The sequence below is a fragment of the Haliotis rubra genome, unplaced genomic scaffold (genome assembly GCF_003918875.1).
Source record: "Haliotis rubra isolate DU_JTF1 unplaced genomic scaffold, ASM391887v1 Scf247, whole genome shotgun sequence".
In the NCBI taxonomy this organism is placed as follows: domain Eukaryota; kingdom Metazoa; phylum Mollusca; class Gastropoda; order Lepetellida; family Haliotidae; genus Haliotis; species Haliotis rubra.
This window is the reverse complement of record NW_025766525.1, coordinates 957,695-981,338: the sequence shown is the minus strand read 5'-3', so window position 1 is coordinate 981,338 and position 23,644 is coordinate 957,695. Positions and strand designations below refer to the sequence as shown.

The 23,644-nt window shown below is 43.9% G+C and overlaps 1 protein-coding gene across 1 annotated transcript in view; it reads left to right on the top strand.

Moving 5' to 3' along the window:
- LOC124279163 (activating signal cointegrator 1 complex subunit 3-like) overlaps positions 1-23,644 on the top strand; it is a 60,030-nt gene that overhangs the window by 5,684 nt on the left and 30,702 nt on the right. The window contains 8 exon segments of the mRNA XM_046714964.1: positions 1,009-1,136; positions 3,266-3,359; positions 3,361-3,405; positions 8,938-9,063; positions 11,879-12,079; positions 13,177-13,317; positions 14,396-14,560; positions 14,912-15,068. Of these exon segments, the coding sequence (XP_046570920.1) occupies positions 1,009-1,136; positions 3,266-3,359; positions 3,361-3,405; positions 8,938-9,063; positions 11,879-12,079; positions 13,177-13,317; positions 14,396-14,560; positions 14,912-15,068 (1,057 nt within the window).

The following is a 23,644-nucleotide window of genomic DNA, read 5'->3' as shown; positions in this document are numbered from 1 at the left end:
CAAAGGGAGGTAACTATACAGTTCTACTTGTCTGCCTGAGGGGAGGTTGTTGCTAGGTAACTATACTTCTACTTGTCTCTGCCTGAGGGAGGCTTGTTGCTAGGGAGGAATTAACTATACAGTTCTACTGAGTCTGCCTGAGGGAGGTTGTTGCTAGGTAACTATACAGTTCTACTTGTCTGCCTGAGGGAGGTTGTTGCTAGGTAACTATACAGTTCTACTTGTCTGCCTGAGGGAGGTTGTTGCTAGGTAACTATACAGTTCTACTTGTCTGCCTGAGGGAGGTTGTTGCTAGGTAACTATACAGTTCTACTTGTCTGTCTGCCTGAGGGAGGTTGTTGCTAGGTAACTATACAGTTCTACTTGTCTGCCTGAGGGAGGTTGTTGTATGCTAGGTAACTATACAGTTCTACTTGTCTGCCTGAGGGAGGTTGTTGCTATGTAACTATACAGTTCTACTTGTCTGCCTGAGGGAGGTTGTTGCTAGGTAACTATACAGTTCTACTTGTCTGCCTGAGGGAGGTTGTTGCTAGGTAACTATACAGTTCTACTTGTCTGCCTGAGGGAGGTTGTTGCTAGGTAACTATACAGTTCTACTTGTCTGCCTGAGGGAGGTTGTTGCTAGGTAACTATACAGTTCTACTTGTCTGCCTGAGGGAGGTTGTTGCTAGGTAACTATACAGTTCTACTTGTCTGCCCGAGGGAGGTTGTTGCTAGGTAAAAATACAGTTTATCATGTCAGGGAGATGGAGGCTGTTGCTATGTAACAAGACAGTTTGTCATAGTCAGGGAGATGGAGGCATATTATACATATTAGAAAGTCATGGATATTTGTGTTGGATGGGCAACCTGGTTAGATTACAAAGCAGATTCATGTCTGAATGGGCAGTCTTTAGAGGATCCTGCTGGTGCTTGAGAGTTGTGCTTGATTGCAATACAGTACTTTGTCTGTAGCTGACTGGGACCTGTAGAGCATTCACTCACTAGCTCATTCTCATCTTCCCCCAGTCAGAGGAAGAGAAGCAGCTGATGAAGCTGATACGTAGGGAGGAGAAGAAACTGTCCAAGCGGGACGGGAAGAAAGTGGAGGAAGAAGGGAAGAAAGCCTTCAACCCTATGGAGATGCGTGCCCAGAGGTGAGTGCCTCCAGTCCCCAGGAAATGGGTGCCCTGAAATGTGTAACTTGAATCCCTTTGAAAGTGTGCCCAGAGGTGAGTACCTTCAACCCCCTAGAGGTGTTTGCCCAGTGGTGAGTACCTTCAACCCCCTACAGGTGTGTGCCCAGAGGTGAGTACCTTCAACCCCCTACAGGTGTGTGCCCAGAGGTGAGTACCTTCAACCCCCTACAGGTGTGTGCCCAGAGGTGAGTACCTTCAACCCCCTACAGGTGTGTGCCCAGAGGTGAGTACCTTCAACCCCCTACAGGTGTGTGCCCAGAGGTGAGGTGAGTACCTTCAACCCCTACAGGTGTGTGCCCAGAGGTGAGTACCTTCAACCCCCTACAGGTGTGTGCCCGGAGGTGAGTACCTTCAACCCCCTACAGGTGTGTGCCCAGAGGTGAGTACCTTCAACCCTCTACAGGTGTGTGCCCGGAGGTGAGTACCTTCAACCCCCTACAGGTGTGTGCCCAGAGGTGAGTACCTTCAACCCTCTAAAGGTGTGTGCCCGGAGGTGAGTACCTTCAACCCCCTAGAGGTGTGTGCCCAGAGGTGAGTACCTTCATTACATTACATTACATTTATATATACATTTATATAGCACTAATATCCAGTCTTAAGAAGACTGCTCAAGAGCGCTGCTGAACTCTGTCTGCAATGCTGAACAAATGAGTTTTTAATCTGGATTTGAAAGTACTGAATGTCTCTACTGATCGAAGAGAGAGGGGTGTTCCACAAAGCTGGGCCGACAACCTGAAAAGACCTTTCACCAAATGTCTTGGTCCGGCTGACTACAGTCTGGCACATGTGTTGTTGTGATGACCTCAGGTGATGTGCTGGTTTATATTCTTGCACAAGGTCTGAGAGATAAACTGGTGCCATTTTGTGCAAGGCTTTGAACATCAGTACCATTATTTTGTAATGGATACGTTGTCGGATGGGTAACCAGTGCAATGTCATCAGAACAGGTGCTATATGCTCTGTCTTCTTTGTGAGGGTCACAACTCGGGCAGCTGAGTTCTGGACTCTCTGTAACTTGCTCAGAAGATATTCTGGAATCCCCTGCAGCAGAGCATTGCAATAGTCCAACCGAGATACTACATATGCTTGCATCAATGTTGCAGCAGTTTGCTGGTTGATGTACTTCCTGATTTAGCCTATGTTGCGGATGAAATAGTAGGCATTTTTGCACATTTTATTGACATGCTTTTCAAGGCTAATAGTGCTGTCAAATATCACCCCAAGATTGCAAGCATGATCAGTGGGTTCAACTTCATCGATTTCAAGTGTTATTAAAGACAACCTTTGTCGTGTTGAACTTGAATAGAGAATGAGCATTTCTGTTTTGTGTCAATTCAGCTTCAGGAACATTCTCTTCCCACAGAGGTTACTTGTCATATCTTCCTACGTAACCTCTGTTCTAATACAGCCCTTTCATGGTGTGAGCGTTAAAGACTCGTGATTGGAGGCAATCAGATTTAGTTGTGCAATCAGCGACATTGTTTCAAAAGTGATCATTCGCAAGGCCTCGGTAATTTCCGTATGCTTCGAGAGAACTAACCTCTTCCCCTGCGCGATGCGCAAACGTTTCTTCTAGACAGTACTCAGTCATGTTATGGCGGATCAGTGGCGTCTCCATCGCCCTCGTTGACAACGGACAAGCTAGCCATTAAACGTCTTGTGTGTAACATCAACACAATTCCCCGGCAGATGGGGGATATTTGTGGCCCCACATTTGCGTGTGTTAGTCAAGTTGAATCTAAGTCGATGTAACACGTGTTCTGATTGGATAGAAAGAAGGGAGATAATTCGTGTTGCGATCTTTTGCCGCTAGGGGATTTTACGAGAACCGAGAAATATGGCCGTATTAGAACAGAGGTTACGTAGGAAGATATGACAAGTAACCTCTGCGGGAAGAGAATGCTTCAGGAAATGTCTGGTCATCCTTCACTGTCAACTTAACTGTCTCTATAAAACTGTTGATCCATGTTATTTCTATATCACCAGATGGAGTAGGTTGTTTCAGGTGAAACATGTTTTAAGGTAGCTGCCTTAAATCCAGCAAGTACATTCCATGAAGTGTAACCATGGCAACTGTGTGTTTGCAGGGAGGCGGCGCTGCAGGTGGCCTCCAACCGTCCGCTGTTCACAGGCAGCAGCAAGTCCTACCAGCGAGAGAGATACCCATTTGTGTTTGACTCTTAACGAGGAGGCGAGACAGTCGTCAGCATATGTTGGAGGGAACAAGGTGAGTTTCCTGTCCAGTCCCTTGTGCAGGAGCTGAAGGTCGGATGGTATTGTGCAGGAGCTGAATGTCAGAGGGTTTTGTGCAGGTGCTGAATGTCAGATGGTGTTGTGTAGGAGCTGAATGTTGGATGGTATTGTGCAGGAGCTGAATGTCAGATGGTATTGTGTAGGAGCTGAAGGTTGGATGGTATTGTGCAGGAGCTGAATGTCGGATGGTATTGTGCAGGAGCTGTAGGTCTGATGGTATTGTGCCGGAGCTGAAGGTCGGATGGTATTGTGCAGGAGCTGAATGTCAGATGGTATTGTACAGCGGCTGAATGTCAGATGGTGTTGTGTAGGAGCTGAATGTCAGATGGTATTGTGCAGGAGCTGAATGTCAGAGGGTGTTGTGTAGGAGCTGAATGTCAGAGGGTGTTGTGTAGGAGCTGAATGTCAGATGGTGTTGTGTAGGAGCTGAATGTCAGATGGTATTGTGTAGGAGCTGAATGTCAGATGGTACTGTGCAGGAGCTGAATGTCAGATGGTATTGTGCAGGAGCTGAAGGACGGATGGTATTGTGTAGGTGCTGAATGTCAGATGGTATTGTGTAGGAGCTGAATGTCAGATGGTACTGTGCAGGAGCTGAATGTCAGATGGTGTTATGTAGGAGCTGCATGTCAGATGGTGTTGTGTAGGAGCTGAATGTCAGATGGTATTGTGTGGGAGCTGAATGTCAGATGGTGTTGTGTAGGAGCTGAATGTCAGATGGTGTTGTGTAACAGCTGAATGTCAGAGGGTGTTGTGTAGGAGCTGAATGTCAGATGGTATTGTGTAGGAGCTGAATGTCAGATGGTATTGTGTAGGAGCTAAATGTCAGAGGGTGTTGTGTAGGAGCTGAATGTCAGAGGGTGTTGTGCAGGAGCTATTCAGATGGTGTTGTGTAGGAGCTGAATGTCAGATGGTCAGAGAGGTGTTGTGTAGGAGCTGAATGTCAGAGGGTGTTGTGTAGGAGCTGAATGTCAGATGGTGTTGTGTAGGAGCTGAATGTCAGATGGTATTGTGGTGTTGTGTAGGAGCTGAATGTCAGATGATGGTATTGTGTAGGAGCTGCATGTCAGAGATGGTGTTGTGTAGGAGCTGAATGTCAGATGGTGTTGTGTAGGAGCTGAATGTCAGAGGGTGTTGTGTAGGAGCTGAATGTCAGATGGTATTGTGTAGGAGCTGAATGTCAGATGGTACTGTGCAGGAGCTGAATGTCAGATGGTGTTGTGCAGGAGCTGAAAGGTCGGATGGTATTGTGTAGGTGCTGAATGTCAGATGGTATTGTGTAGGAGCTGAATGTCAGATGGTACTGTGTAGGAGCTGAATGTCAGATGGTGTTATGTAGGAGCTGCATGTCAGATGGTGTTGTGTAGGAGCTGAATGTCGGATGGTATTGTGTAGGAGCTGAATGTCAGATGGTGTTGTGTAGGAGCTGAATGTCAGATGGTGTTGTGTAACAGCTGAATGTCAGATGGTGTTGTGTAGGAGCTGAATGTCAGATGGTATAGTGTAGGAGCTAAATGTCAGATGGTATTGTGTAGGAGCTGAATGTCAGATGGTGTTGTGTAGGAGCTGAATGTCAGATGGTATTGTGTAGGAGCTGAATGTCAGATGGTGTTGTGTAGGAGCTGAATGTCAGATGGTGTTGTGTAACAGCTGAATGTCAGATGGTGTTGTGTAGGAGCTGAATGTCAGATGGTATAGTGTAGGAGCTAAATGTCAGATGGTATTGTGTAGGAGCTGAATGTCGGATGGTGTTGTGTAGGAGCTGAATGTCAGATGGTATTGTGTAGGAGCTGAATGTCAGATGGTGCTGTGCAGGAGCTGAATGTCGGATGGTGTTGTGTAGGAGCTGCATGTCAGATGGTGTTGTGTAGGAGCTGAATGTCAGAGGGTGTTGTGTAGGAGCTGAATGTCAGATAGTGTTGTGTAGGAGCTGAATGTCAGATGGTATTGTGTAGGAGCTAAATGTCAGAGGGTGTTGTGTAGGAGGTGAATGTCAGATGGTGTTGTGCAGGGTTTGGAGTTCCTTTATTAGATTGTCAGTGGCATAATAAGATTTGTAACAGGAGTATTGTATCTATAGAAATTGTTTTCAGAATGACATGCAAGGTTTATGCAAGAAATTATTTCATGCAGAACTAATTGTGAATCAGCAAAGGACCACACCAAATTGTTGAGTTAAAACAGGTCCAGTATGTTTTGAGCACCTTGAACTGATTGTACGCTCACTGTTTGAAAGAGTTTTGTCTCAATTCCTGAGCCCAGAATGGCAGCTGCAAAGATTTTTTCCCACTAGGCCTCATACAGTCCGCATCCTAGAAACTGCAACATATGTTATTTTGGGTATTATACGTTATCAGTAAAGTACTGACTTTAGTGCATTATTTTCTCTTTTGGGGTGCAGTGTTGTTCCATCCAGAATGCGAGCCCACACTCTCAGAGTCAGGCACCCAATGGCCTGCACACAAAGTCAGCGATCTAACCCACTCAGACACTGCAGCTACCACAAATGAACGTCTGACAACTGGTAGTCTAGATCAAGTACTTTGTGTACTCTTCTGACAAGTGTAAATTGGCACAGATCCCATTGCTGAAAGCTATGAATACACAAGCCATTTAGAAAGTGTCAGATGTAACATGTTATATTTGGGATTACATTTTTATCCCCCCGGCATGTAATGCGGGGGGATATAGTCGTCGCCTCGTCGGTCTATCCGTCCGTCCGTAATCATTTTGTTTCCAGAGCATAACTCAAAAACTGTACAATATTTTTCAACAAAACTTTGTAGATATATCAAACAGATCCTTAAGCTGTGCCTTTTGCTATTTGCAGACTTTTGGCATTTTTATTTTTCCGATTTCCATGGAAACGATTCGGACTTAATCCCAAAAGGGAGGGGTGGTCTTCGTTTCTGGAGCATAACTCAAGAACCGTTCAATATTTTTCATCAAAACGTGGTAGATATATCAAACAGAACTTGAATTGGTGCCTTTTGCTATTTGCAGATTTTTGGAATTTTTATTTTTCGCGGTTTCCATGGAAACGATTCGGACTTAGTCCCAAAAGGGAGGGGTGGGTTTCGTTTCCGGAGCACAACTCGAAAACTTCTCAATATCTTTCAGCAAAACTTGGCAGATGTGTGAGGCAGATCCCAAAGTGGTGCCTTTGCTATTTGCAGATATTTGTGATTTATTATTTTCTCAGGTTTTCATGGAAATGATTCGGACTTAGTCTCAAAAGGAAGGGGTGTGTTTCGTTTCCGGAGCACAACGCGAAAACTTCTTAATATCTTTCAGCAAAACTTGGCAGGTATGTGAGGCAGATGCCAAAGTGGTGCCTTTTGCTATTTGGCAGAAATTTGGCATATTTATTTTTCCCGATTTTCATGGAAACGATTCGGACTTAATCCCAAAAGGTAGGGTGGGCTTCGTTTCCGGAGTATAACTCAAGAACTGTTCAATATTTTTCAACAAAACTTGGTAGATATATCAAACAGAACCTTAAGTGGTGCCTTTTTCTATTTGCAGATTTTTGGCATTTTTGTTTTTTGCGGTTTCCATGGAAACCATTTAGACTTAGTCCCAAAAGGGAGGGGTGGGCTTCGTTTCCGGAGCATGACTCGAAAACCTCTTAATATCTTTCAGCAAAACTTGGCAGATATGTGAGGCAGATCCCAAAGTGGTGCCTTTTGCTATTTGCAGATTTTTGTGATTTATTATTTTCTCAGTTTCCATGGAAACGATTCAGATTTAGTCTCAAAAGGGAGAGGTAGGTTTTGTTTCCGGAGCACAACGCGAAAACTTCTTAATATCTTTCAGCAAAACTTTGCAGATATGTGCGACAGATCCCAAAGTGGTGCCTTTTGCTATTTGCAGATTTTTGTCATTTTTATTTTTCTTGGTTTCCAGGGAAACGATTCAGACTTAGTCTCAAAAGGGCAGGGTAGGTTTCGTTTCCAGAGCACAACGCGAAAACTTCTTAATATCTTTCAGCAAAACTTAGCAGATATGTGAGGCAGATCTTGAAGTGGTGCCTTTTGCTATTTGCAGATTTTTGTCATTTATGTTTTTCATGATTTCCATGGAAACGATTTGCACTTTGTGTAAAATCAAGCTGGACTTTAAGTAACTGTCAGATGATTTGTTCTTTCAAAGATGTGGGGGCCGGTGGGATATGTCATCTTCTGATGACTCTTGTTTCAATGAACCTTTCTTCCCTTCCCAACACTGTACAGACTTCCAGTTTGTGGAAGCCTGGTACCAGTGGTGTATGTACCATCATTGTGCCCCAACCTGTACCAGCCCCCAACCCCCCCCTCAACATTGTACCCAGCCCCAACATTGTACCAGCCCCCAACATTGTACCAGCCCCCCAACATTGTACCAGCCCCAACAACACTGTACCAGCCCCCAACACCAGCCCCAACATTGTACCAGCCCCCAACATTGTACCAGCCCCAACATTGTACCAGCCCCCAACATTGTACCAGCCCCCAACATTGTACTGTACCACAACATTGTACCAGCCCCAACAACCAGCCCCCAACATTGTACCAGCCCCATTGTACCAGCCCCCAACATTGTACCAGCCCCAACATTGTACCAGCCCCCAACATTGCCCCCCAACATTGTACCAGCCCCAAACATTGTAACCTTGTACCAGCCCCTCAACATTGTACCCAGCCCCAACATTGTACCAGCCCCCAACATTGTACCACCCCCCCAACATTGTACCAGCCCCCAACATTGTACCAGCCCCCAACATTGTACCAGCCCCAACATTGTACCGGCCCCCAACATTGTACCAGCCCCAACATTGTACCAGCCCCCAACATTGTACCAGCCCCCAACATTGTACCAGCCCCAACACTGTACCAGCCCCAACACTGTACCAGCCCCCAACACTGTACCAGCCCCCCAACATTGTACCAGCCCCCCAACATTGTGCCCCAACATTGTACCAGCCCCAACATTGTACCAGCCCCCAACATTGTACCAGCCCCAACATTTCAGCCCCCAACACTGTACCAGCCCCAACTTGTACCAGCCCCCAACATTGTACCAGCCCCCAACATTGTACCAGCCCCCAACATTGTACCAGCCCCAACATTGTACCAGCCCCCAACACTGTACCAGCCCCAACAGTCATTCGCTGTACCACTGACCTGCTACACCACAGCATCCTGCACAGCATCCTGCCACAGCCGCTGTGATGAAGCCTTGTGTACAATGCCAGCAATGTATATTCATATCAAACATACCTACACAGTGTGATACAGAAGATAAAGCCATTTATTCAGAAATCTAACAGGTTGTTATTGTGGTTATTGTGGTGAAAATGGAGGCTGACTCTCCAGACTGCTTGTTATCTTGTTCAGGTTGAGGTAATACTCACTGTTAGTATTTAGTGTGTTTGTTTGTCTGACATTTGTGTTGAACACATCAGTCTTTATTATTCATTTCCCCTCATGGAGAATGTGAATAAACAGTTCTTTACATGCTACCACAGATGGTGCTGCCCCAAGGATTCAACCGCAATGACAACAAGGACTATGAGGAGGTGTCTGTTCCCCCCAATGAATCCGCCCCCATAGATGTGGGGCAGAGACTTGTACCTGTCAACGAGCTGGATGAGGTGAGACACATGTCATCATTACTGTATACATATTTCCGTATATCACTAGATGTGACAAGGGATATATTACTCATTTTAACATTAAAATATCACTAATTATAGCACCAGGTATATTGCAGGATATAGCTTTTTATATATCACTCATTATAGTGTGGGAAATGTGGGTGGATATAACTCTAGATACATGGCAGGATAAATAACTGAATGTATTGCAGGATACATACTAGATGTAACTGGATATATTGCAGGATATATAACTAGATGTAACTGGATATATTGCAGGATATATAACTAGATGTAACTGAATGTATTGCATGATATATAACTAGATGTAACTGAATGTATTGCAGGATATATAACTAGATGTAACTGGATATATTGCAGGATATATAACTAGATGTAACTGGATATATTGCAGGATATATAACTAGATGTAACTGAATGTATTGCAGGATATATAACTAGATGTAACTGAATGTATTGCAGGATATATAACTAGATGTAACTGGATATATAACTAGATGTAACTGGATATATTGCAGGATATATAACTAGATGTAACTGGATATATTGCAGGATATATAGCTAGATGTAACTGGATATATTGCAGGATACATACTAGATATAACAGGATATATTGCAGGATACATACTAGATGTAACTGAATGTATTGCAGGATATATAACTAGATGTAACTGAATGTATTGCAGGATATATAACTAGATGTAACTGGATATATTGCAGGATATATAACTAGATGTAACTGGATATATTGCAGGATACATACTAGATATAACAGGATATATTGCAGGATACATACTAGATGTAACTGAATGTATTTCAGGATATATAACTAGATGTAACTGAATGTATTGCAGGATATATCACTAGATGTAACTGGATACATGTATATTGGAGGATATATAGCTAGATGTAGCTGGATATATTGCAGGATATATAACTAGATGTAACTGGATATATTGCAGGATATATACTAGATGTAACTGGATATATTGCAGGATACATTCTAGATGTAACTGAATGTATTGCAGGATATATAACTAGATGTAACTGGATACATGTATATTGGAGGTTATATAGCTAGATGTAGCTGGATATATTGCAGGATATATAACTAGATGTAACTGGATATATTGCAGGATATATACTAGATGTAACTGGATATATTGCAGGATACATACTAGATGTCACTGGATATATTGCAGGATACATACTAGATGTTACAGGATATATTGCAGGATACATACTAGATGTAACTCGATATATTGCAGGATACATACTAGATGTAACAGGATATATTGCAGGATACATAATTGATGTAACTGAATGTATTGCAGGATATATAACTAGATGTAACTGAATGTATTGCAGGATATATCACTAGATGTAACTGGATACATGTATATTGGAGGATATATAGCTAGATGTAGCTGGATATATTGCAGGATATATAACTAGATGTCACTGGATATATTGCAGGATATATAACTAGATGTAACTGGATATATTGCAGGATATATAACTAGATGTCACTGGATATATTGCAGGATATATAACTAGATGTCACTGGATATATTGCAGGATATATAACTAGATGTAACTGGATATATTGGAGGATATATAACTAGATGTAACTGGATAAATTGCAGGATATATAACTAGATGTAACTGGATATATTGCAGGATGTATAACTAGATGTAACTGGATATATTGCAGGGTACATAGCTAGATGTAACTGGATACATGTATATTGGAGGATATATAGCTAGATGTAGCTGGATATATTGCAGGATATATAACTAGATGTAACTGGATATATTGCAGGATATATAGCTAGATGTAACTGGATACATGTATATTGGAGGATATATAACTAGATGTAACTGGATATATTGCAGGATATATAACTAGATGTAACTGGATATATTGCAGGATATATAACTAGATGTAACTGGATATATTGCAGGATATATAACTAGATGTAACTGAATATATTGCAGGATATATAACTAGATGTAACTGGATATATTGCAGGATATATAACTAGATGTAACTGGATATATTGCAGGATATATAACTAGATGTAACTGGATACATGTATATTGGAGGATATATAACTAGATGTAGCTGGATATATTGCAGGATATATAACTAGATGTAACTGGATATATTGCAGGATATATAACTAGATGTAACTGGATATATTGCAGGATATATAACTAGATGTAACTGGATATATTGCAGGATATATAGCTAGATGTAACTGGATACATGTATATTGGAGGATATATAACTAGATGTAGCTGGATATATTGCAGGATATATAACTAGATGTAACTGGATATATTGCAGGATATACAACTAGATGTAACTGGATATATTGCATAATATATAACTAGATGTAACTGAATGTATTGCAGGATATATAACTAGATGTAACTGGATATATTGCAGGATATATAACTAGATGTAACTGGATATATTGCAGGATGTATAACTAGATGTAACTGGATATATTGCAGGATATATAACTAGATGTAACTGGATATATTGCAGGATATATAACTAGATGTAACTGGATATATTGCAGGATATATAGCTAGATGTAACTGGATATATTGCATGATATATAACTTGATGTAACTCTGGACATATTGCAGGATATAAAACTGGGTGTTACTTGAAATATATAATTATATGATTTGTCTAACTTGAGCTACATCTTGTACACATGATCATCAATGTTGTTGTGTCGAAAACAAATGTGATTTGCTGGTATTTGCTCTGCCAAAGATTGGACAGCTGGCATTCCGGGGAATGAAGAACTTGAACCGCATCCAATCTGTGGTGTTCGAAGCTGCCTTCAAGACCAATGAAAACCTGCTGATCTGTGCCCCAACTGGCGCCGGTAAAACCAACATTGCCATGTTAACCATCCTGCATGAGCTGAATCTGCACCTGTCTCAGGGCGTCATCAAGAAAGATGAGTTCAAGGTAACTCCTTTGAGAGGTATTTAGAAGTTGTATAGATGAAGGAAAACCAAGTTCTATGGATAGTCAACGTCTTTATTGCAATGAGTGCTACGTTTCGGTGTAGGTACTAACACCGTTATCAAGCAAGTGATACAATACATGGCTGCATAGTGTGTATATACAATTGACATGGTTGATATACACTGGATTGCTAATTAGTGATTTGAGCAGAGTAGGTTGATGTACACAGTGATAGTGATTAAAACAATATGTAGAATGAGTTTATACAATAGATGAGTTGATGTACACTGAAATGGTAATGTGAGTTGAGAGTAGGTTGATGTACAGAGTGATAGTGATTAAAACAATATGCAGAATGGGTTTATACAACAGATGAGTTGATGTACACTGAGATGGTAATGTGAGTTGGAGAGAGTAGGTTGATGTACAGAGTGATAGTGATTAAAACAATATGCAGAATAGGTTTATACAATAGATGAGTTGATGTACACTGAGATGGTAATAGTGAGTTGGAGAGAGTAGGTTGATGTACACATGATTAGTTGTGATTACAATACACAAAAGAGTGATAGGCCAAGGAGATAAAATAACCTCGATCCCGGTTCCTGGTGGGATTGAAGCATTGGATCTTTATGGCTTCAAGAAGTTTCCTAATCTTGTAGTCTGCTCGGTTGGTTTCCAGGATGTGGATGTTGTCCCAAAGGATAGCATGGTCAGGATTGGCGTGGGTGTGGTCAGCTATGGTGGATTTGGAGTCTTTTTTTCTGGACTGAAGTTTTGTGTTCTTTAATTGGTAGTGGGAGAGGCCGGGACGTTTCACCTATGTAAGAGTCTCCACGGTGGAATTGATCTTCAACTGTTTGTAGGTGGCAGGGTTGTTCAGGATGTTGTCAGTTAGGTTGGTGAAGTCGGTGGTGTCCATGATGACGGTGGCTCTTCCCTTGTCTCCAGGGGCGATGGTGATGGCCGGGTCAGACTGCAATTGTTTGAAGGTTGCCTTGTTTTCATTAGTTAACTTATCTTATATTTTTGCATTTGAATTTGTGTTGTGATCTGCAATTATGTTGTGAGCTGTGACTATCCAAACATGCTTGTAGATTGTGTATGTCGCTCCAATGAAAGCTCTGGCAGCAGAGATGGTGCGAAACTTTGGTGGCCGCCTGGAGCCACTAGGCATCACAGTACGGGAACTGACAGGGGACATGTCCCTCACAAAGGCCGAGATCCTGAAAACACAGGTAAGCTGGGGTCACAGGTTAGCAGGGATCACAGACAAGTAGGGGTCACACGTTAGCCCGGGTCACAGGTTAGCCGGGTCACAGGTTAGCCAGGGTCACAGGTTAGCAGGGGTCACAGGCTAGTAGGGGTCACAGACTAGTAGGGTCACAGGTTAGTAGGGGTCACAGGTTAGCAGGGGTCACAGGTTAGCAGGGATCACAGACAAGTAGGGGTCACGGGATGGCAGGGTCACAAGTTAACCAGGGTCACAGGTAAGTAGGGGTCACAGGTTAGCTGGGGTCACGGGTAAGCCAGGATCACAGGCAAGTAGATGTCACGGGTTAGCAGGGGTCATGGGCTAGTAGGTGTCACAGGTTAGCAGGGGTCATGGGCTAGTAGGTGTCACAGGTGTAGCAGGGTCAGGGCTTAGCAGGTTAGCAGGGGTCATGGGCTAGTAGGTGTCACAGGTTAGCAGGGGTCATGGGCTAGTAGGTGTCACAGGTTAGCAGGGGTCATGGGCTAGTAGGTGTCACAGGTTAGCAGGGGTCATGGGCTAGTAGGTGTCACAGGTTAGCAGGGGTCATGGGCTAGTAGGTGTCACAGGTTAGCAGGGGTCACAGGCTAGTAGGGTCACAGGTTAGCAGGGGTCACGGACTAGTAGCGGTCACAGGTTAGCAGGGGTCACGGACTCAGTAGGTTAGCAGGGGTCGCGGGTTAGCAGGGATCACAGGAAAGTAGGTGTCACTGGTTAGCAGGGATCACAGGAAAGTAGGTGTCACTGGTTAGCAGGCATCACGGCTAGTGGTGATGACAGATTAGTGTTAGGTTAATTGATGAATAAAAGTCACAGATTAGTTGAGGGACACATAGCCGTGCCTTAATCATATTCCCGAATAGGACTGAAGAAACATTGATTGTTTGGTAATGACTTTTATTCTTCGGAGTTACTTCTTGATTTCAGTTTCTAGTTACTATGTTTAACAATTTTACCTTTGACATAATGTTATTTCATTGACCATCAGACTTCACAGGGTCTGCATGCTCTACAGATTCATGTTCCTAGTGCCAGGTTATTGTAACGTGGAGTATATCTGGCAGATGCTGGTGACGACCCCAGAAAAGTGGGATGTGGTGACAAGGAAGAGTACAGGTGATGTGGCCCTGGCTCAGCTTGTGAAGCTGCTCATCATTGACGAGGTTCACCTGCTTCACGACGACCGTGGTCCAGTCATCGAGAGTCTAGTGGCCAGGACCATCCGACAGGTGTGTCACATTGAGGGAACATTTTGATTGATGTACATTGACACTAGCTAATCGGAATCAAATGTTGCGATATATATAATGTATATATGATATTCTGTGTAATGCCTCTCCCTCTCTCTCTCGGGGCGGTGGAGGTAGCCTAGTGGTTAAAGCGTTCGCTCGTCATGCTGAAGACTCAGGGTTGATTCTCCACATGGGTACATTATGTGAATCCGAATTCTGGTGTCTGCTGCCGTGATATTGCTGGAATATTGCTATAAGCAGCATAAAACTAAACTCACTCACTCACTCACTCTATTTTGTTATGTTGCCATGTTACTAATTGTGATATGGACCATGCGCTGTACTCAGGTGGAGAGTACACAGAGTATGATCCGTATCGTGGGACTGTCGGCAACACTGCCCAACTACATCGACGTGGCCAGGTTCCTCAATGTTAACCCCTACCTTGGACTCTTCTTCTTCGATGGAAGGTTCAGACCTGTGCCCCTCGGCCAGACCTTCATAGGTGAGAACTTAAATACTTCGCCAAAACATGAGAACCTAGACCCGTTTCACGACTTGAGAACTCAGACCCATGTACTTTGGGTAAGAACTTATAGCCTTAGCTTGACATTCATGGATAAGAACATAGACCTGTAACCCTTGTCTAGATCTTCATAGATAAGAACTGGGACCCTTGTGTCAAACCTTCATAGGAGAGAACAGTCCTGTGCTCCTTGTCAAGACCTTTATAGATTACTGACAGCCTTGCCTTGACCTTTATAGGAGAGAACAGTCCTGTGCTCCTTGTCAAGACCTTTATAGATTACTGACAGCCTTGCCTTGGCCTTTATAGGAGAGGACAGTCCTGTGCTCCTTGTCAAGACCTTTATAGATTACTGACAGCCTTGCCTTGACCTTTATAGGAGAGAACAGTCCTGTGCTCCTTGTCAAGACCTTTATAGATTACTGACAGCCTTGCCTTGGCCTTCATAGGAGAGAACAGTCCTGTGCTCCTTGTCAAGACCTTTATAGATTACTGACAGCCTTGCCTTGGCCTTTATAGGAGAGAACAGTCCTGTGCTCCTTGTCAAGAGACCTTTATAGATTACTGACAGCCTTGCCTTGGCCTTTATAGGAGAGAACAGTCCTGTGCTCCTTGTCAAGACCTTTATAGATTACTGACAGCCTTGCCTTGGCCCTTTATAGGAGAGAACAGTCCTGTGCTCCTTGTCAAGACCTTTATAGATTACTGACAGCCTTGCCTTGACCTTTATAGGAGAGAACAGTCCTGTGCTCCTTGTCAAGACCTTTATAGATTACTGACAGCCTTGCCTTGACCTTTATAGGAGAGAACAGTCCTGTGCTCCTTGTCAAGACCTTTATAGATTACTGACAGCCTTGCCCTTCATAGGACAGTCTTCATAGGTCAAGAACAGTCCTGTGCTCCTTGTCAAGACCTTTATAGGATTACAGTGACAGCCTTGCCTTGACCTTTATAGGAGAGACAGTCCTGTGCTCCTTGTCAAGACCTTTATAGATTACTGACAGCCTTGCCTTGACCTTTATAGGAGAGAGGACAGTCCTGTGCTCCTTGTCAAGACCTTTATAGATTACTGACAGCCTTGCCTTGACCTTCATAGGAGAGAACAGTCCTGTGCTCCTTGTCAAGACCTTTATAGATTACTGACAGCCTTGCCTTGACCTTCATAGGAGAGAACAGTCCTGTGCTCCTTGTCAAGACCTTTATAGATTACTGACAGCCTTGATTTGACCTTTATAGGAGAGAACAGTCCTGTGCTCCTTGTCAAGACCTTTATAGATTACTGACAGCCTTGCCTTGACCTTCATAGGAGAGAACAGTCCTGTGCTCCTTGTCAAGACCTTTATAGATTACTGACAGCCTTGCCTTGACCTTTATAGGAGAGAACAGTCCTGTGCTCCTTGTCAAGACCTTTATAGATTACTGACAGCCTTGCCTTTGACCTTTCATAGGAGAGAACAGTCCTGTGCTCCTTGTCAAGACCTTTATAGATTACTGACAGCCTTGCCTTGACCTTTATAGGAGAGAACAGTCCTGTGCTCCTTGTCAAGACCTTTATAGATTACTGACAGCCTTGCCTTGACCTTCATAGGAGAGAAAGAACAGTCCTGTGCTCCTTGTCAAGACCTTTATAGATTACTGACAGCCTTGCCTTGACCTTTATAGGAGAGAACAGTCCTGTGCTCCTTGTCAAGACCTTTATAGATTACTGACAGCCTTGCCTTGACCTTTATAGGAGAGAACAGTCCTGTGCTCCTTGTCAAGACCTTTATAGATTACTGACAGCCTTGCCTTGGCCTTTATAGGAGAGGACAGTCCTGTGCTCCTTGTCAAGACCTTTATAGATTACTGACAGCCTTGCCTTGACCTTTATAGGAGAGAACAGTCCTGTGCTCCTTGTCAAGACCTTTATAGATTACTGACAGCCTTGCCTTGACCTTTATAGGAGAGAGAACAGTCCTGTGCTCCTTGTCAAGACCTTTATAGATTACTGACAGCCTTGCCTTGACCTTTATAGGAGAGAACAGTCCTGTGCTCCTTGTCAAGACCTTTATAGATTACTGACAGCCTTGCCTTGACCTTTATAGGAGAGAACAGTCCTGTGCTCCTTGTCAAGACCTTTATAGATTACTGACAGCCTTGCCTTGACCTTTATAGGAGAGAACAGTCCTGTGCTCCTTGTCAAGACCTTTATAGATTACTGACAGCCTTGCCTTGACCTTTATAGGAGAGAACAGTCCTGTGCTCCTTGTCAAGACCTTTATAGATTACTGACAGCCTTGCCTTGACCTTCATAGGAGAGACAGTCCTGTGCTCCTTGTCAAGACCTTTATAGATTGACTGACAGCCTTGCCTTGACCTTGTCAAGACCTTTATAGGAGAGGACAGTCCTGTGCTCCTTGTCAAGACCTTTATAGATTACTGACAGCCTTGCCTTGACCTTCATAGGAGAGGACAGTCCTGTGCTCCTTGTCAAGACCTTTATAGATTACTGACAGCCTTGCCTTGCCCTTCATAGGAGAGAACAGTCCTGTGCTCCTTGTCAAGACCTTTATAGATTACTGACAGCCTTGCCTTGACCTTCATAGGAGAGGACAGTCCTGTGCTCCTTGTCAAGACCTTTATAGATTACTGACAGCCTTGCCTTGGCATACTTTGCCAAACCATAAAAGATAAGAAGTTATACCTGTGCCCATTGTCTTGGTCCTCACAAATTAGACCTTCACAGATGACTTAGACCAGACCATAGACCAGATATTTTTCCTTATCCTGACTCATGCTCTTTTGCTTGTCTTCTTCTTCTTGCGAACATAGTGGAAACACTTGTATCTCCTTAATTGAAGCTCCCTTCAATGTAAAATCACTAATAGTACTCACCACGAGTTGCTCCCCTTTAATCCCTTTTTGGCGGGAAAGGTGTCGCCACCTCACACCTCGTGCTTCACTCTCTCCTTCTTCGCCCAGTGAGCAGGATGTGAGAGCGCCTGTGTCTCCTTACACAACATATCCTTTGATTTTTCTTAGTTTATTACTTCTTATAGTGTACTATAGAAGTATAGCTAGTATCCTTCAGTAATCTGTATTGATTATTTATCGTATTTCTACTGTTTATTCACGTGTATTAGTGATTGTTCAGCTAGTATTACGTTGATGAAAATCTGTACTATTTGTAGATTACGTTTTTCTGCCTCAGATACGCATGTAATATGCCCTAGTTGTTCTACGCCGTGTGCATTTGATTCACGTTGCAGTTATTGCATTGATTTATCTAATTCTGCATTTAATAAATACTATCTTTGCGTCTTAAGGCGTGCTGCAGATAGGTCACGCAAACAAAGGGCTAAATATGGCTGATGCTCCAGATACTCCATCTAGTCAGCTGCTGGCGATCGACCCCCTACCGTCTGGTGTTCTGCTAGAGACCCCATCGGAAGAGGGCGTTGGGCATGATCCGTCACCTCTAAGAAGCGACCGGCCTCCCCAGACATCCCGTCATCGCAGCAAAGTCCAAGAGGGCCTCGGCGTCTTCTCAGCGCGAACTTAACCCCAGGGCAGCGTCGACATCCAAAGGAAAGTCTACGAAGACAGCGAGAACTTTCTCAGCTGAGATCGTTCCAGCCCGAAGAAATGGGCCTCGATGACCAGCCGATTATCATCCCGACATACGGCACAAGAAGCGGCGGTGTCAGCGACAGTGACTTCAGCAGAGATCTTCATGCAGCCTGATGCCTCTACACTGATGTCAGGCGTTATTGCTGTGGACCCCATCATTAACTCCAGAGAGAAAGGCTCAGAGAACAACATCGCCAGACCATCCCTGATGACCTGATGCAGCAAATTATGACGATGATGGAAGACCGATATAGACTGCAGAAGCAAGGACCGAGCCTTGCGAAGGCTCCAACGTGACAGCACCCCAGAGGCACCCCCTGTCAGCGAGGCAGCCAGACGATGTCACCTTCGCGAAGGAAGGCACGGACCACCTCCACGAAGGACCTAGATGTACAGCCTTCGCGAAGGCGGGATAGATCATCACCCTCGTCACCTTCATCCCAAGATGTGGACTCGGACCATCAGACATCACGAAAGCCTTCGCGAAGGTCTTATCGTAATTCCCCCGGACCGGACGCAGAGGAAGCTTCGCGAAGGCATTCGCGAAGGGCAGCTGAATCCAGATCTTCATCATCTAGAAGGACATCGAGGGACTACACAAGAACTTCGCGAAGCTATCAACGTTCTCCTCACAGGTCACCGAGAAGATCAACCCATAGACGATCTCCTCTTCGTTCATCCCCCTTAGATCACCTTACAGGTCACCAGACAGAGCTGCACAAGCATCGCCGGACGTAGAGACAGAAGCACACAGTCCAGAACAGCACCAACCTCTCATCAATGATGATGGTATAGAGGATGATGGAGGAGTTATTTTCTCCGATGCTGAGATACGGTATTGGATGGTCAATAACCTAGATCTCTCATCACCATCTAAAAATGGCAGTGTGGCGCAGACATATCTGATGAAAGAAGACGATGCAGATGCTATCACACTACCACCGATCGACCCGATTGCAGCAATTCCACAGAATCTAGATGCAGCATTCCACAAAGCCACGAAAGTTCAGACACCACATCTACCTAACTTTCATGCCAAGAAGTTCTCCACCCATAACATGGACCCCTTCTTCAAAGCTCAAGACATCGATGAGAACTATAAGTTGATCAACGATGTCAAGTACAAGAATTACAAGATTGATGATCGCAAGTTAGTCCAGATAGAAACCATGGCGAGGCATTATGTTTTTGGTTTAAATAGATCTAGAACGATCAATGAGACTCTTATCACCAGATTTCGGTGATACAACTTCTGAGGATGATAGAATGATTTATTCTGCCTTACTTATGCAAAGAAAGACCAGCAGTTCCTAACAGATCATCTTACATCTATTTCAGCAGCACTGACCTTAGCTCGTCGTCAAAGGCCTCCTCGCTTCCTGCAACTGGGGTGAGAACTTTACAGCCCCACTGTATACAGCCCCGTGGTCTTCAACATCCATCTTTAATGGAGAAATAGACAAAGTTTCCAAGGAAGTCACTAAGGATTCCAGAGAAGTCCTGATGATTAGATCGATGGACACACTAGCCAGCGTCATCCGACAGACCTCTCAAAGATACTCAGGAAGATCTAAATTCACGGGCCTACAGAGAGCACGAGACAGGAAGATAGCCAGCTCTAGAGGAAAAGATTCTTTTCGTCGCCCATTCGGCAACTATAGAGGAGGATCAGGAAGAGGCAGGACACCCAGAGGTTCCCAAGAACTATAAACGCTGAAAGACAGGTTCGGAACGACTGGAGTCTTCCACCCCCAGCCGTTCCAGTACAACCATCTCAAGTGGGTGGACGCCTCCAACTTTACTGGGAAAACTGGGGAATGTTACAAGACCCTTATGTCTCCAACATTCTTCGTCACGGATTTCGTATCCAACTAAAGGCCAAGCCTCCGTTGACAGTCAACCCTCACAAGTTCGACTTACAAGCACAACAACTACCGAAGTTAAGAGAGGCTGTCACATCACTTTTAATAAAGCAGGCCATAGAAGTACTAGACCAAGACAACATAGAACCAGGTTTCTACTCCCCAGTTTTCCTAGTTCCCAAGAAAAACTCCAAGGAGAAATACAGACTCATCTACAACATGAGCTTTTTCAACAAGAACTATCTGCGCAAACCCCCGAAGTTCCGCATGATACATTTACCTCAGTTACGGCAGTTGATTCGCCCCATGGACTACATGGGCAGTATCGATCTACAGGACGCTTACCTGCACATCCCGATACACGCCAAAGCCAGGAAATACCTACGGTTTACCTTAGACGGGCAACATTACCAGTGGAAAGTGCTCCCATTCGGAATATCATCAGCCCCCTGGCTTTTCACGAGGATAACGAAACCGATTATCACCTATCTTCATCATCAAGGGCTACGCAGTGCGTTTTACCTCGACGACGGGATACAAGTAGATCAAGATCCACAGCATCTCAAACTACAGTTAAATTACATCATAAAGCTACTAACACAGCTAGGATGGTTAGTAAACTTACTCAAGTCGGACCTAGTACCGTCACAAGACCTACAGTTCCTAGGCATTCGATTTATCACAAATCTCAACCGTATCGTCGTACCAGAAGACCGTTGGATCAAGATCCAACAGACCATTCCACCAGCTCTACGCTCTCCGTTACCACTTCGACAATGGCAGAGCCTCCTAGGTCTCCTCACATCAGCCCAAGACATGACAGTCAGAGGCAGGTTACAGTTACGTCCTTTACAGGTCTTCATCAATGCACATCTCGACGATTTACAGCCATTCAGTCTACCGAAACATCTCAGACCTCATCTACTATGGTGGACAAAGAAATCGAATGTTTGCGAAGGGATTTGTTTAGCAGAGCAGGAATTCAGAACCCATCTATATGTGACGGCGTCACTTCAAGGTTGGGGAGCTCATCTCGCCAACCAGACGACATCAGGATTATGGAACCAACAAGAAAGCAAACTCCATATAAACATCCTAGAGATGAAAGCTGTAATCAACGCCATTCTACATTGGAGCACATTTCTACAAAATCGCACCTTATGATTCATACCGACAATTCCACAGTGGCGTTCTATCGTAAACAAACAAGGCTCAACGAGATCACTGAACCTTTTGAACTTAAGCTTTCAACTATTCGATCTAACCCACGATCTAAATCTACAGATCAGAGCAGTTCACATTCCCGGAGCCAAAAATGTACTAGCAGACGCGGTCTCTCGGCCTCATCTACCATCACCGACAGAGTGGATGCTCAATACGGAAATATTTACACAGATAATCAAGCCGTTAGCAGCGCCGCTAATAGATCTATTCGCCACAAGATTCAACAATCAGTTACCGACATTCGTGTCACCAATCCCAGATCCACAAGCTTGGGAAACGGACGCTCTAAGTATATCATGGGAAGGCCTCAACGCGTACGCGTTTCCGCCGCCAGCAATAATACCTCAAGTATTACAGAAACTCACTTTGGTCACGCCCTACTGGCCAGCCAGAGTATGGTTTCCCATGCTAATTCAAGAAATCGGTCAACCAGTATTAGAGCTACCCAAGCGCTCAAACCTGTTAATACATCCACACACAAAACAAGTGCACGGAAACCCAGAAGTTTACCAACTTCACGTATGGACTGTATACAAATGTGTTTAAACAAGAGAGGATATTCTACCAGGGCGGCAAAAGCGGTCACGCTTGCCTTACGACACTTTCGACTCTTCGTAACTTATCACGGCGACAAGTGGCACAGTTTCAAAATTATGCAGCTAATAAAGGATTTACAGCGAGATGCTTCACATCCTCAAGTGGCAGACTATTTGTGTTACCTAAGGCCAAAACAAACATTTAAGAGGTTCGACGATATCAACATATCTTGCCGCGCTTAGCTCTGTGATCACTATGAGAACGGGTGTCAAGCTGACAAAATCTCCAGAGTTACTGGCCTTACTACGTGCTTTCCGATTGGAGGACCAAAAGCGGAAGTTCCACGCCCCAGCTTGGGATCTGAATGTAGTGTTACAACACCTCACTAGTGAGGCTTATGAACCTTTGGAATCGACAAACTTTGAATTTCTCTCACAGAAAACACTATTTCTGCTATCTCTAGCCACGGCAGCAAGAATATCTGAAATTCACGCTCTGGATTACGAGAGGATACAGTTTGATGACAATCAAAACATAAGCACCTGGGATTAAGATGGGATTTCATCGCAAAAATCAATTACCAGGTCAACCAGATAGGTTATTCCATGTACCAGCACTATCTTCGATTCTCGGATCACAAGATACACAAGACTTATCACTGTGTCCAGTCAGAGCTCTCAAAGTTTACTTACTTAATGATCCAAAACAAGGCGAAGATTTCTCAAAAGATTATTCATCCCCTTATCGCCAACAGAATCAAACAGAAGTCTCACATGCGCTACCATATCTATTTGGATAAGGACTGTCATACTTCACCATGCTTACAAGGCAGCAGGCTTGGACCCACCAACAGCATCAAATCCACATGAGATCAGGGCACTGGCTTCCACCCTCGCCCTGCTGCACGGTAACTGTTCATTGAACACAATTATGGAAGGATGCTTTTGAAATCGAACATGGTGTTTGGCGAATCACTACCTGAGACATCACCACAGAAGATGTCTCTGGCATTCACCATTTAGGCCCTTTGGTCCTCGCTCAACAGCTGACAGTCCCTCGTGAGGGCGTTAAAATATTAACATCACAAGTTTAATATGTATTATATACATAATTTAGCTAGCTTATAACTCTAAGGAGTTCTAGAGCTATGTATATATATTTAGCTTAGGTCATTCACCCCTAAGTATATATGGATATTATCTTTAGTTGTACAGCTTACTCTATCAGAGTCATTATATATATATATAATATATGTAATGGTTTTCTCAATATATATCAATGTAATACCCAATTATGGCATTATATAACCTATGGTTTATATAC